The following is a 14,693-nucleotide window of genomic DNA, read 5'->3' on the forward strand; positions in this document are numbered from 1 at the left end:
CAAAGGTCACCTCCTTTGTCTGTGCTTTGATTCCCATCTTCCTCCTGTTGTAGGACTTTGTAAACTTTCTTCGCCTTCATTACTCTCCACCCTTCCCCGCCCCGGCCACTTAATGGCAGTGCTTTCATTATCATGCAAGCATGCTGTAATATCACTCTTTAAAAGAAAATCGTTCCTTAACCTACATAGACTACTACCTACTGTCCAATTGCTCTGCTACCCTTTCAGAAGATTCCAAATTGACTCTTTCTGTAGTCAGTGCCTCCCTCCTCTGTCACATCTCCTCATTCCACACTCTTTTAAAAAAATAAATTTAACTTTTGGCTGCATGGGTCTTTGTTACTGTGCGTGGGCTTTCTTTAGTTGCGGTGAGCCGGGTCTTCTCACTGCAGTGGCTTCTCTTGCTGCGGAGCACCGGCTCTAGGCGTACGGGCTTCAGTAGTTGTGGCACGCGGGCTCAGTAGCTGTGGCTTGCAGGCTCTAGAACACAGGCTCAGTAGTTGTGGCCCATGGGCTTAGCTGCTCTGCTGCGTGTGGGATCTTCCTGGACCAGAGCTCGAACCCGTGTCCCCTACCTTGGCAGGTGGATTCTTAACTACTGTGCCACCAGGGAAGCCCACACACTCCTTTCTTAAAGTACTTTCTTTTCAACTTTGGTAGCACCACTTCCGTAATTTTCAACCTATTTTTTTCAGATAACTCCTCCTCAGTCCCCTGTTGGCTTTTCTTCCTACATCATCTCTTCCTCACTCCTAACTTGTAATACATCTGTGTGCTGATACTCCCACTTTTGTGTCTTTATCCCTGACCTTTTCCTTCACCTCCAGACTGCTCTTCACCTACTTGATATATCTACTTGGATTTCTAACAGGACATATTAAAGCGTCTAAAATGTTGACTATAACCCTTCACAATGCATTTTTCCTCATGTGTTCCCCACGTTAGTCTAGGGCACCCACCATTCACTCTGCCTGGGAGTCATCCTGGATTCTTCACCACCACCCTTATCCAGCCCACCAGCAATGTCTGTCAACTCTTACGTCCAAAACCTTTTCCAAACTTCTTCTCTTTCTGTCCCTAAAGCTCTTCCATTCTTGCCCCAGCTTTGGAGAAAGAACTTCTGAACATTTTTTTCTCTGCTTTCTATCCTGTTCCCCTAACAATCAGCAGTCAGAGTGATCTTCTCAAAACAAAATCACGTTATGTCACTTCCCTGTTTAAAATTCTGACTTCCCAGCTGTTAAAAATCCAGACTTTAAAAAATAACCATGGCTTACAGATGTGTACTCTGCTTACCTCTCTCCTACCTTATCACCCTCCCCCCCTTACCTGTATACTTCAGCCACACTGTCCTCCTTTCTTTTCCTGAAACACACCAAGTTCATTCTCACTCTGGGGGCTTTGTGCTCACTAGTGCCTCTGCATGGAATACTTGTCATTGATTCCAGCTTAATTGTAACCTCTACTGACAGGCCTTCCATTCCACTCCAGTCACTCATCCCCCAATTTTGTTTTCACTGTGGTATTTATCACTATTTGATGTTTTCTGTCAGTCCCTGTCCAATCAGAATGTAAGCTTCAGAAGAGCAGGGGCTTTTCCTTGGTCACCACTGTTTCTCAACCACCTAAAATGGTACCTGGTTCATAAAAGGGACTCTTGTGTTTTTTGATGAGTGCATGACCTTGTTTGTCAAAGTAAACCAAACATCCCATATCTCAAAGGAGATATTTATATAAAACACTCTTAGCTCAGCTAGGGCTACTTATAAAAAATGGCAACAGTGGAACAGTTTCCAAGGTCTATTGTTAGACATAACAAGGACTTGTCCCTTACATTAAGGACACTTGAAGCTTCACACATAGGAGATATAATGAAAGCCGTTTTCTTAACTTACAAACAAACTGCCACGCTTCATTCTGTTATCTTTTTAATTATACCTCATTTTGCCATGCCTTTTTAGGCACATAGTTCATAGTTTTTGAAGCATAAGAAAAGGTTTTGGGCAGGGTTCACCAATATATCAAGGCATACAACTGTCTTCAGACTTTCTGGATCGCTTTAGGCAAAACCCATACACAACTAATGTCTGATCATTAAACTCTTCCCACATAAGTATTCCGGAACAACCTGATCAGTAGATCAAAGCAAACCTACAAAGAGAAGAGGTGCATTCCCTTTAAAATACTGTGTGATGTGATTAATATGTCTCTTTCCAGCAGATGGTAAGTTCTGAGAGATGACCTACATGTTGTTTGTGTGTTTACATCTTATTTACATTTGAGTTGTCCCTCAAATACTTCTTTAATGAAAAGTTCATCTTCTCAAACTAGTTCTTACCCTCAGATAGCTTAGCATAATAAATAATCAAAGTTCCTGGGAATAAATGGAAAGGTTTGGCTGAAGAAACAGGCCCCACGACCCTAACTTGGAGCAGACTGGTTACTCAATAAGTACCAATGTCTAGAAATACTTCTAAAAGCAAGTTATCCTCCCTACTCTTGATTTAAAACTAGTAGGGGGCTTCCCTGGTGGCGCAGTGGTTGAGAATCTGCCCGCCAATGCAGGAGACACGGGTTCAATCCCTGGTCTGGGAAGATCCCACAGGCCGCGGAGCAACTGGGCCCATGAGCCACAACTACTGAGCCTGCGCGTCTGGAGCCTGTGTTCCGCAACAAGAGAGGCCGCGACAGCGAGAGGCCCGCACACCGCGATGAAGAGTGGCCCCTGCTCGCCGCAACTAGAGAAAGCCCTCGCACAGAAACGAAGACCCAACACAGCCAAAAATAAATAAATAAGTAGTAGAGAAGTGACAGAACCTAGTCTGGGCTTGAATAGGGGGCTATGACCTTGTTTCCACAGTCACTTACTCCATCCTAGTCTCCAGCTGCTGTACCAATTGTTTGTCCACATGGTGACAGAACAGAGGAAGAAGGTTGCTGGGGAAGGCCAGGGGTTCTGCCAGAGAGGCTGTGGGCATCTGAGCTATCTCCCAGGCAGTGAGAACTACCATGTCTGTCCTGGAGGGCAGAGAAGTAATACATCAGCATCTTTGTATGCACGCAGGAAATAGGCTCAGGGCCCAGGTTTCTTATTGTCTTTCTACCACCGCTATCACCCTCTGTACCTCCAGCAACTGAGAGAACATTTGCACATTTGGTATGTGCCAGGCAATGTTTCGTGCTTTACACACGTCTTCCATCTCATTTAATCTTTAGATCTCTAACTGGTTAGTACTCTTATCCTTAGATCCCTAGTTTATAGATGAGGAAACAGGCTAAGGAAAGTAAAATAATGTGCCCCAATGTTATGTTCCTGATAAGTAACGGAAGCAGAATTCACACCTAGGTCTGTGAGTAATTAAAGGGACAAGCTTTAGAGTCTATCTTACACTGCCTTCCATGGGGGACAATGCTCTAGGGCACTATAGAAAAAAAAAAGGCAGAACAGCTACAACTCTGTTTCTCTGTCCAACCTCCTCCCTGGTGCTTGAATAAACCACTCAGGAAACATCTCATCTGGCTCAGCCTATACATCCCAAGGGTACTGAAATAGTATTTAGAAGGCTTTTATGATCTTACCAAGCTGTGTGGTCACTGCTGGGTTCCTCTAGGGAAGAATCCAGGGATATCAGCTGTTCCCCATGACTTAGCAGGGCATAGAGCAAAGATATTCCAAACTGCAAGTGATAAAGTATCCAGAGTAAAGTTAGTTTACCCTAGGCATTCAGTGCTTCCCTGGCTCTGCTATTTCCCAACTAAAAGGGCAAGTTCACAGGTACAAATGGAGTCCAACACCCATAAACCCATCAAGTTTTATACTGGCTGGCCAAGAACTCTGAGCCCTTTCCAAGGAAACCACTGCTCTGAATAGTCCAAAAGATTCCTCTGGGGAGTTGATGAAATGCACACTTGTGGGCTCCATCCCCGGAATCAGAGACCATAGATCGGGAACAGACCCAGGAATCTGACGTGGGTAGGCTGTGGAGCCCATTGTAAGAGGCATTCCTTTAGGCAAAGATCTTTAGAGGGGTTCACAAGATAATCCACTAGGTTATTAGAAGATATGAGATCTTTCACATCTAGAGTCTCATCTTGTATTTATTATGTACCTAAGGTAAGTATAGTGTTCCACGTACATGATTTGTAAACACACACAGGTGGTATAGTTCAGCATTTTTTTGGTAAAAGGGATTCACTATCAAAAATGTTTGGTGACTTCTGATTTAGAGGTGATAGCAGCACCACCATCAGGAGCTTGTTAAAAAAGCAGCCCCACCCTGGGTCCATTCCAGATAGCACCTGTGGAAAGACAAAAGCCTCCCACGCGTGTTACCTGATTCTGCAGCACCACAGTGACTGGCCGCTCTGAGGAGCCAGGTGGTTGCAGCATGAGTCCCTGAAGTCCTTGGAGGAGTTCATGGAAGGTCAAGCGGCTGATACATTTGCCCAGAGGTTCGAATAACGTTTGCAGGGCCTGCAAGAAGGTCAGTAAGGGCCTCTCTCTGACTCCTCGACAACTTCACCTCTGGTCTCTTTCCGTGCTCACCTGCCTCTGGCCCCTTCTGGTCAGGTCAAACCTACCAGGCCTATCACCACTCAGGTGTCTCCATCCCTAACACTGGTCCTTCAATACCCACTTGTCTAGGATGCCTTCCCTAAGCAAAGTAGCTATGGGGCTCACCACTTATCAGGGGGCCCTGAGCTTCTCAACCTCCAGAGCACATTCACACCTGTGTAACCATAGGCCTGTGGGTTTTCCTTTCTTCATTTGCCTGAAGATGATCAGCTGTTCCTGTGGTAGTTTGTTCTGTAACCCCCTCACCTGAGGGTAGCAGGGTCAACACTCCTCACTGCCCAGCACATTCTCTGGCTTCTCTGGGGGAGGGGATTGGAAGGAGGAGGAAGGGGGGAGAGGAGGAGGAGTAAACATTCCTAACCCATCCACAGAACCGTCCTCTCCTCCACCCGATGCCACAGTACCTGATCAGCCACATCCCTCTTGACAAGGAGGGGCAGATGGCGGGTGATGGCCAGAAGAAGGCTGACAGTTCGATCTCGGGGCAGAAAGGGGAGCAGCCGGGCCACTAGGGCTTTTCCCTTCCTCACGGAGAGCACCTGCAGGAAGCCATCCGCTGCCTCCCTACAGGTGACACAGGAGAGCATTGCAGGGATCCGCATAGAGCAAAGGGCCACAGGCCAGAAAGGAGAGGCAGAAGCTAAGCCACTGTCTTTGCTGAGCCGTCCCTTCCTGGGCTGAGGTGTGACCCTCCCACACTCACTCCAGATTATTCTGTTCCTGGGTCTTTAAGGCCTGGAAGAGCTTCTCAAGCTGGTTGCTCTGCTGCTCACAGGGCTGTGCGGGCCCATCCTTCTGGCCCTCCTCTATCTCTAGTAACTGAAGGAACAGCTGGGAACGTGAGGGTGGGGAGAGAGGAAGCAGGGGTCAATGTAAGTATATCCTGTTCTCAAGGGAGGTAAGGAATTCACTGCTAAGGCTGATGTCTCACCTTCTCAATCTGGTACAACACCTGAAGCCTCTGACTGCTTGCAGCTCCTGTCTCCTAGAGAAAAAGTCCCTGGCTGTTAGCCACACCTCCACAGCAGCAGCCCAAACCCAGGTGAGCTAGAACGTGATCTGGAAAGGCTAGACCACAAAGCCCGATCACTCTTGTTCCTCACTCTTAGGTCACGACCTGAACTCAAGCATGAGAGTGTTCCAGACCTTTCTCCAAAACAGGGGAGGGAAAAAGGCTGTAGGAAGATAATGCTCCTACCTGCTCTTGAGTTCCATGGGGCACAGCATCAATAGCTCGGCGAGGGCTAAAACACGTCGATACAGCTACCTGGCCCAGGGAACCCTCGATTCGAACCACTGCATGGAAGGAGTCAGACAGGCACGTGCCCCTCTGCTTTCCACCTGTATCTGCCCAGCTGTCCACCCCAACCCAGCAGGTCAGCCCCGGTCCTACCTGACTCATAAGCCTCCGCCTTCTGAATGTAAGGTGTGACCAGCTTGAAAGACTCAAACCTGCTCCTTCGCCCAAGCAGCTCTTCATCTGCCTGCTTCTTCTCTAGTTTCTGATAATATTCCTGAGAGTCCATGGATTAGTCAAATGTATACTCATTGGCTGAACTTAGAGTTAGGGCTCTGCAATGCAACCTCTTAATATACCCTTGCCTACAGCATTCATTCCAGAAATGCTCCTGGCACCTTAGGGCCTTATAGTAGCCACTATAATGCATCTTAAAACACCCTAGGCCTCATGCCACCTGTTTCAGGGTCCCCATCCTAAGGACTTGAAGAGCTAGTACCACCACCGGATCTGATGGAAAGGCAGAGAGCAGGGCAGAGAGCAAAGCAGAGAGCCAGGAAGCAAACGTGTCCCAGGGTCTGCAACCTTCCTGCAATCTTTATTCCAGGTTACACGTGGGACACCGTTATCCTTCCCCCTCCCCATTTTAATCTGGTGATCCTACCTGTGCTCTCCAAAATCAGTTATCTGATGGTACGAAGACCAATCAGCAGCTTGAAGTACAGAGAGAACACTGCTTCAATTGGCCTCTAGGCCAGTTCTACGCTTGTGAGGATTTGTGCAGCAGCTCTAATATCTTAAGGAAGACTGTGAAATCCAGAACTGAAATAAAGCCACTGACTGAGAGACAAACAAGAATTTAAATACAGCTCCTTCATTGAGGAGCAATGTCTAAAAGTCAAGAGTGGAAGATGATCACATTCAAGCAATCCTGGCAGAGGGTTTTGAAGCTGGTGGGAAGTAAAGGAAGAAAGTAATGTCAATAGGAAGGAGATAAAGGTGGAAACCTCGGTAGGGGTCTCACGGAGGTTGAAGAGAAATTGAAATACAACTTAGACAACCCAAAACTCATGGACAAAGGGCAGACAGGAAGCAAACAGAAAGGAGTCCAAAAGCCTGCCAGCATTTGTTCAATTCAAGAAATTGAATCCCATTACTTATAAAAGTTCCCTGTGTTTTAGATCTTCAAAAGTAAAAAGTAAGTAGATGAATGTTTATTTTAAACAAGTCATTTCTGAGAGAAACCAAAGTGTACAAAGATGAAAGAGTCCTCATTTGCCGACTGAATAGGAGAAATTCTCAGCAAAGGACGGAGACAGAAACCTCAGAGTGTGTTTGGGGAATCATAACTAATCCCATGTGGCTGAAATTTAGGAGAAGGGGAAGGAGTTTGGATGTCAAGTGTAGAAATATGACCCCCATCCTTTAGCAATCGTTCCTCCCACCTGAAGGGACGTGGCCACTGTGAGGGGAAGGGAGAATCTCAGAGGACCCACGGAGTCAGGCCCATTTGACGCCAAGGTCAGAGGCTGGGCAGAGCCCCTGGGGCTCACCTGGTAGTAATAGTCATCCAGGCGGGGGTTCTCACTCTGCAGCTGAACCATCTGCACTTTTACCACCCAGTCCTTCTCTTTTCGGGTCATGAGGTTAGCATAGGGGTCTGGCTGCTGAGACCAAGGCTTCTTGGCTGGGGGACTTCAAGCCAGGAGGAATGTCCCTTTAGACCTACCCACCCCTGCCACAGAGAACTCCCCCAAGGAGTGGAGAGCTCGGAGCGGGATGTCGGGGGATGACAGCAGAGTGCAGAGGTGGGCCGGGTGTGAGAGGCTTAACTGGTGGGGCTTTGGGGGAGGTGCTCTGTCACAACCAGCATGCAGGGCCCCCCCCCCTTAATCCTGCTTCTCCTCTCGGTTTTACCTTGGTGGTTGACCATGCTGCTGCTGCTGCTTCAAGATCCGCTGGTGCTGAGGGTGGAGCTGGGTCAGATGACTGGGAAGACGTAGAAAGAAACTTGGGCTGGGTGGGAGCAAGCTCTCAGCCCCCTGCCCCCATTCCTTTAGCCTCTGGGAACCTCAGCCAGACATCTAAGGGACCCTACCTGCTTAGGACCCTGCCCAAGCGTCAGCCACATGAAGCGTCCCTATCCTAGCTCAGCAGGGCTTACCTCCCCCTCCAGGATATGGTTTTCCCTGAAACTTGGCTACAGGAAATCCTGACACAATATAAAATCATTTGGCCTGGTTGTCAGGACTTCTGAGTCCTACTCTCAGTTCTGCCGTCCTGGCTGACCTCAGGTAGTCCCTGGGCCTCCATTTCCTTACCTGTGAGGGGAAGGAATTGCACTCTACCACATCCTTCTCTTAGTGAGTTTCTCTAAGTATTTTCTGTGGCAGCTGGTAGAGGGGCAGCCATGCCTCCTCAGCCACTACCTCCTGAGACTTCTGGAGAAGAGCTCAGCCTGTCCTGGACCCTGGGACACTGGGCACTCTGAACCAGTACCTGAGCCTAAGGGGCCACGAGGTCGACGGGCTGCAGAAGACAGATGGGTCTGGCGAGGGCAGTCGAGGTCCGAAGTGCGGGGCTGCAGCGCTGGTGCTGGGAAAGGCAGGCCGGAAAGGAAGTGGTGCCAGGTAGTCCAGGGTCTGGGAGAGGAATTTCAGGGTCTGGGAGAAGGGCATCTCCACCAACAGAATCCTGCTTTTGCTGTTGACTGCCTTTCTGCCTCTATGGTCTCACCTGCCTTTTCCTTCAATAACCTCACTCAACATTTTGCCATCTTGGGGCCCCTCGAGCCAGTTGTGAGGACACCAGACTGTGGAGCCCGTTCTTGTTTCCAACAGGTCTGTCACCTCCTAGGGAGCAACTCCACGGTCCCCGACAATGTGGGGGCCTGTGTTTTCCCCACTGTGTGTGAGTCAACTCCCTGCCCTTTCCTCTCTGAGCGTTCACTCAGATCTTGCCTTTAGCCACTGGGGCCATGCTTAGCTCTTTTCGGACACCTCTGAAGCCCTCCTCAGTCTGCAATTCCCTTCTATTCCCGCTGCTAGATTTCTGGCTAATTGCTCTACCCCAGACCATATGCTCTTTCTAGCACTAGGCTCAGTGCTGCTTATATTCTGTAAGATGGAATAGTTTATCCTTTTCATAGGAAGGCCAGTTGTCCCAGTACCACCTCTGTTGTTTACCAAGCTACCCCGCATGAGGGGCGTTTCCCCCTTCCTAACCACACTTCACTTTGGGCGCTGCATCTCCAGAGCAAGGTCAAGGGCACAGTGAACATAACGGAAATAAGGCACAGGTGGCATGCTGCTTCTCAACACCCAGCCTATTTCTCACAGGATGGAGACTGGAGTGACTCACCTGCCACAGAAAGTGCAAGGAAGCAGGCGACATCCCCAGCACACCAGGGGCCTTGATTCCAGGGGAGCTGAGAAGACCTTTCTGGAATGAGAGGGAGGAAACCCCAAGCTGGAATGAGCCCCTGTGGCATCATCTACATTCACCTGTGTTAATGGGGGGAGGGGAGCAGCAGGACCAACCATTTCCAATACCCAGGACAGTGGCAGCCTGGCCCTCCCTCAGTTTCAAAGTCAATACAATCAGGACTCCTCTCCTTCCACTGAAGGGAAGCCAGACTGGCATCTTAGGAGTTAAGCTGAACCAGGGTCTGAGTAACTTCATTTCTACATGGGACTCCTTTGGGTCTCTCCACCTGCTAGGGGAATCCAACGGAATAAAGACCAGGGATGGACTGGGAAGACATAGGGGCCCAGGGTCAAAGATGACTCGCTTTCACCACCAGGAGCAAGACCAGCATCTCTAGGTGATGCACAGCCCTGCTAGGACCTGGATTCAGGTGAGGGCAGCATCAGAAACTAAGTAGGAGACAGAAGAAAGGAGGGAAGGAAGGAGAGAGTCTTTACTAGGGTTCAAGCCTGAAATAGAAAGTGTTAGCCCACCTAGAAAGGGGTGAAGAAGAGGAGAGAGATGTGTAGCCACAGCCTGTGAGATGCAGACAGTTCAGGACAACCCTCCCCCACGTCTTCCTGCTGTGGTACCTGGATGTTACGGACAGCGCTGAGGACAGCTGGATCCCCGAGATCATTCTCTTCCTCCTCCTCTTCCTCCCGCTCCAGGTCAGGGGCTAAATCTGGGTCCAGCTCCTCCTCCCTCTCTTCTTCATTTTGTTCCTCTTCCTCCAACTGGGAGGCACACACCAGCACTTCCTTAAGAGCCAAGGGGTCACAGGACTTGCCTGGGCTTTGGTTTAAGTGCGTGCCTGAGGAGGAAGTAGACAGGGGTTCAGCTGGGAAGGGTCTGGTCTAGAGAGGATGCTTCTCTGTAGCACTTCTGTTCACAAGCCATGTCCAGCACCATCTTCAAACATCTTCTCTTGTTCTATGAGTTCAACTCAGCCTCACTACCCCAGGGCGCCTCTAACCATCTCCACTAGAGCAAACAGAACCTGGCTGTTTCACTTTCACTTTCTTCATCCCCTCTTCCATTGCCTCATTAGTCCCACCACAGGCTTCTCCACCTGCTCGCCTCCTCTGACAGCCCTTTCTGTGCCTCTTTGATTAACCGAGTTCCAGCTGCCCTGACTCATGACAATTTAACCCTAGTGGGCCAGGGATTTTTACATCTATCTGTTCATTTAATTCTCACGATAACCATACAAGGCCGGTATTGATCATTTTTCTCTGAAGGGGAGGAAAACACAGGGCCCATAAAAGTTATCTCAGTCACCGTCACGATGTCGCTGGGAATCACTCCAAACCGATAGACATCCAAACCCATGTCTATCCACTGAACCAGACCATCAAACTGCCGCACTCCCGGGCCTTTTATCAGATACCACAGACCACTTGGTGATAGTACCTTGAAGGCATTTCATCTCTTCGGGGTGGCAGACTTGCTCCATGGCTGTTTCCTCTGGCGAGAGAGCACTGTCAGCCTCTGGAAGGTAAACCTGGGAAAAGGAAGAGACCCAGAGACCCTGTCCTAGGTAAGGATGGCGTGGCACCCAAACAGCCAAGGTCTCCCCCCAGCAAGGTTGTCAGAAAAGTTTTGACCCAGATCTCAAGGAGCAGGACCCGGGGCTCTCAGACTGCCCTAAACCTCCACCCTCTGACCTCACTAGCCCAGCTCTAGGGAGCTGTCCTGCAAAGGGACAGAGAAGAGGAGCAGGGCTAGGAATTGGAGGTCACCACCAGCCTCAGTCTGTGCACAGGGAGGGGGCTCACAGCGGCCTGGGTGGCGACACCCACCCCAGGACTGTGGCTATCCTTCCTGCTTAGCTTAGCCATGGCGGCCTGGGCCAGGCAGGCTCGCCGCCCCTGGCTTTAAGATTCCCAGCCCCTCCCCTGTTCCCCTGTTAAAGGGCCAGCATCCCCAACCACTGCATCCTGGTAGAAATGTCAGCACACAAACTCATGAGAAAGAAAACCCTTGAAAGGGCAAGAGAATTAAAGTGCATTTTTATCCATCCATGGTTATGAATACAGTTTATTGGGATCACTATTTGAGAGCAGATATTTAAAAAGAGGATCCCTGTTTTCTACACCCTTAATAGGAATTTTGTGAGGTTCTTTTCTCTTCAATCCCTAAGCTTTGCTCCATTAACTTGGATAGGAAATCCCTGGGTGGATCTTGAGGCAATTACTGAGCAGCCAAGTTCTCAGTGCTTCAGGGCAGGGTGCTTGTGGACCCATAATGTCCACCTGGTGATGCTTGCCCTTCACCATGTCCTTGAGTCCGCATGAGCTTGAGTCTACTAAGCACTCCTACTGAGGAGGGACCCCTGAGAATATAGAAGCCAGATCTTCGAGGTAAAAACACTTTTGCATGAGTTACACAGATAATCCCATATCTTCTTGGCTGCTTGCTGTAAGTGGAAAACTGGTTCAAAAGCTCAGGACTAAAAAGGAAAGGAAACAAAAACAAGCACCTCAGGAGTGCTGGTAGCAAAACCTGAGACCCATCTGCGCCTCATCTAGCCCCTCAGCGATTCTGGGTTCTGTGCCCACATCCTGTGTTCAGCTGAAGCACACAGGCTTTACAGAACTTCTGAATAAAATTAAAAATGAAGCTAATTCTCTACATGAAAAATGCAAGTTAGGGCCCTATTGTCATGGTTATAGGGCCATGATTCTTGGTGCCTCTAAAGAAAAATATTCTTTTCAAAAGTTTTGCTGTCGGTAGAACCATATGGGTGAGGGAAAAAATTTAAATAGCCTGAAAGTTATTGAAATTATTTTCAAATATCTAATTGGGTTCAGGCCTTTTTGGTAATGCTATTCAGCTGTTTCTCTCAATAACTCCCTAATCATTTACCCTGGTATTATTATCAAAATGGCCAAATGGTGGGCTTCCCTGGTGGCACAGTGGTTAAGAATCTGCCTGCCAATGCAGGAGACATGGGTTTGAGCCCTGGTCTGGGAAGATCCCACATGCCACAGAGCAACTAAACCTGTGCACCACAACTACTGAGCCTGCGCTTTAGAGCCTATGAGCCACAACTACTATGCCCGTGTGCTACAGCTACTGAAGGCTGCGTGCCTAGAGCCTGTACTCTGCAACAAGAGAAGCCACTGCAGTGAGAAGCCTGCAGTACCGCAACGAAGAGTAGCCCCCGCTCGCGGCAACTAGAGAAATCCTGTGCGCAGCAAAGAAGACCCAACACAGCCAAAAATAAAAATAAATTAATAAATTAATTTTTTTTAAAAGGGCAAAATGGTGACTTTCAGGGTTCCAGAAGTGATTTATCAGGTTGTTATAGAGACCAGGTGTTGGGGGAGATTCAGTTGCTGTATGCAGAACTTTTTTTTTTTTTTTTTTGCGGTACGCCGGCCTCTCACTGTTGTGGCCTCTCCTGTTGCGGAGCACAGGCTCCGGGCACGCAGGCTCAGCGGCCATGGCTCACAGGCCTAGCCACTCCGCGGCATGGGGGATCTTCCCGGACCGGGGCACGAACCCGTGTCCCCTGCATCGGCAGGCGGACTCTCAACCACCGTGCCACCAGGGAAGCCCTTTTTTTTTTTTCATGTTAAATAGTTGGGAGTATTAAGTTCAACCTTCCTGCTTACTTTCAAAAAGATGGATTAGCATAAAACCTGAATGGCTGACAGTACTACCATGACAATTAAATTGTTCATGGATCAGAACTCAACTCTATCGAAGTTGCTTCCTTGTAAATTTTGATCATGAGCTTTAAATGCTCTAAGCAGAATATGGATATGACTACATTTGCTTAGCCGTGATTTGATTCTGATGATGGTTCCAGGATGTCTTTTGGTTTCCTATCCAACTCATCTGTGCCTATCATATATTTCCTCCTATGCTTGGTCCTGTTCCCCCATATTATCCAGGATTAATTCAGAGGAAGTCACCTTTCAGAAATGGTGCTGAATGTATATTCACCAAACTTAGTGTCCACCATGTGTACTCTACCTGATTTTCTCTGTTCATAAACTGAGGTTTTCATTCCTGGAGAGGCAAGATGAAAATCAATATCTTTTCCTGCTTTATCTGAAACGTGGTAGTTGATCTCCACTGAGGTGAAAGTCACTGTACAGAAGAGCTGAGGCTAGCTCAGGAGCAGGCTGGCTCTTGTCACCCATCCTGTTGGAAGAGGTGGACTCATCCAAGTTGTCTGAGAACCTCCAGATAGCGGTGTCAATTGTCCTCAGAGCTGGGAGCATAGTCAGAGAACGGGACAGATCCAGGTTGGGCTGCAATCACTTTCTGAACACTTGTGGGCCTCTGTGTCCTCAGTATCCTCTTCCTCCTAGTGTTTTATTTTGAAAATTTTCAGTCCTACAAAAAGTTGAGAGAATAATAAAATTAACTTCTGTGTATCCTTTACTTAGCAGTTGATAACATTCTGCTTAGCAATATTCTTCATTTTTTTATTTTTTAAAATTAGTTAATTAATTTATTTTTGGCTGTGTTGGGTCTTCATTGCAGCCCGCGGGATTTCTCTAGTTGCGTAGAGCGGACGCTACTCTTTGTTGCGGTGTGCGGGCTTTTCATTGAGGTAGCTTCTCTTGTTGCAGAGCACGGGCTTCAGTAGTTGTGATATGCAGGTTCAGTAGTTGTGGCTCATGGGCTCTAGAGCGCAGGCTCAGTAGTTGCAGTGCACGGCCTTAGTTGCTCCAAGGCATGTGGGATCTTCCCGACCCATGTTCCTTGCACTGGCAGGCAGATTCTTAACCCCTGATTCACCAGGGAAGTCCCGCAATATTCTTTAAATAAACTCCTTCTCTGCTACATCAGGCAGTGTCTGTCCTGAGTGATCAGGGACTTTGGTTGACAGACTATGAACAGGAAATTCACAGAAGAAAAACAAATAACAAGTAAACATGTGAAACATCTTAAACATTTCCTCCTTGAGAAAATAATTTTTCCAGATGAGCCCAGTGCCCAGCACCTAGCAAGGTGATAGTAAAGGTTTATAGAACCTGAATGATTGCTGTGAACACTGAGGCCTGATGGATAGGTTGGGGCCAGGCTAAGAAGAAAGAGGCCAAAGCTTTGGGGCACCTTTGTCCTGGGGACTAGAGGGTTCCTCTTCTTACTCTCCTTCCTGCTCAGCACTGGCAACAGCAGTGACAGCAGGAGTGGTTTGGCCCACTGGGTGCGTGGGGTCAGAGAAATAGTCCAGAAATGGCAGGGCCAGCTGGGCCCACATCACTGGGGCTGACCCAGCTCAGTCGGGTCAGTGGTAGGGGGGAGGACCAAGGCTCCTGACCAAGCCAGGCTACAGCAAAACTCCTCCCCCCTCAGCTGCTGAGCTGATGATAGCCCTCCCTCACACAAGAGTACCCAAAATGCACTGTGTGGCCAGATCTGGTTAACCGACAGGTAAAGACAACATTGAAA

At 48.6% G+C, this 14,693-nt stretch overlaps 1 protein-coding gene across 1 annotated transcript; it reads right to left on the reverse strand.

Annotated features, from left to right (window-relative positions):
- Positions 1-1,516: 1,516 nt before the first annotated feature.
- Positions 1,517-13,755, reverse strand: PATL2 (PAT1 homolog 2). The gene is made up of 16 exons (XM_027084172.1): positions 13,263-13,755; positions 10,692-10,782; positions 9,872-10,092; positions 9,174-9,254; positions 8,313-8,455; positions 7,731-7,802; positions 7,367-7,508; positions 5,970-6,090; positions 5,775-5,872; positions 5,508-5,561; positions 5,280-5,407; positions 4,981-5,140; positions 4,334-4,474; positions 3,580-3,677; positions 2,869-3,018; positions 1,517-2,151 (listed from the first exon to the last, which is right to left on the reverse strand). The coding sequence occupies exons 1-16, from the start codon at positions 13,278-13,280 to the stop codon at positions 2,133-2,135; spliced, it is 1,737 nt and encodes a 578-aa protein (XP_026939973.1). The 5' UTR covers positions 13,281-13,755; the 3' UTR covers positions 1,517-2,132.
- Between the last annotated feature and the right edge of the window lie 938 nt (positions 13,756-14,693).

Source organism: Aethalodelphis obliquidens, unplaced genomic scaffold (assembly GCF_003676395.1).
Source record: "Aethalodelphis obliquidens isolate GAN/ISIS:26980383/991018 unplaced genomic scaffold, ASM367639v1 scaffold51, whole genome shotgun sequence".
NCBI lineage: Eukaryota > Metazoa > Chordata > Mammalia > Artiodactyla > Delphinidae > Aethalodelphis > Aethalodelphis obliquidens.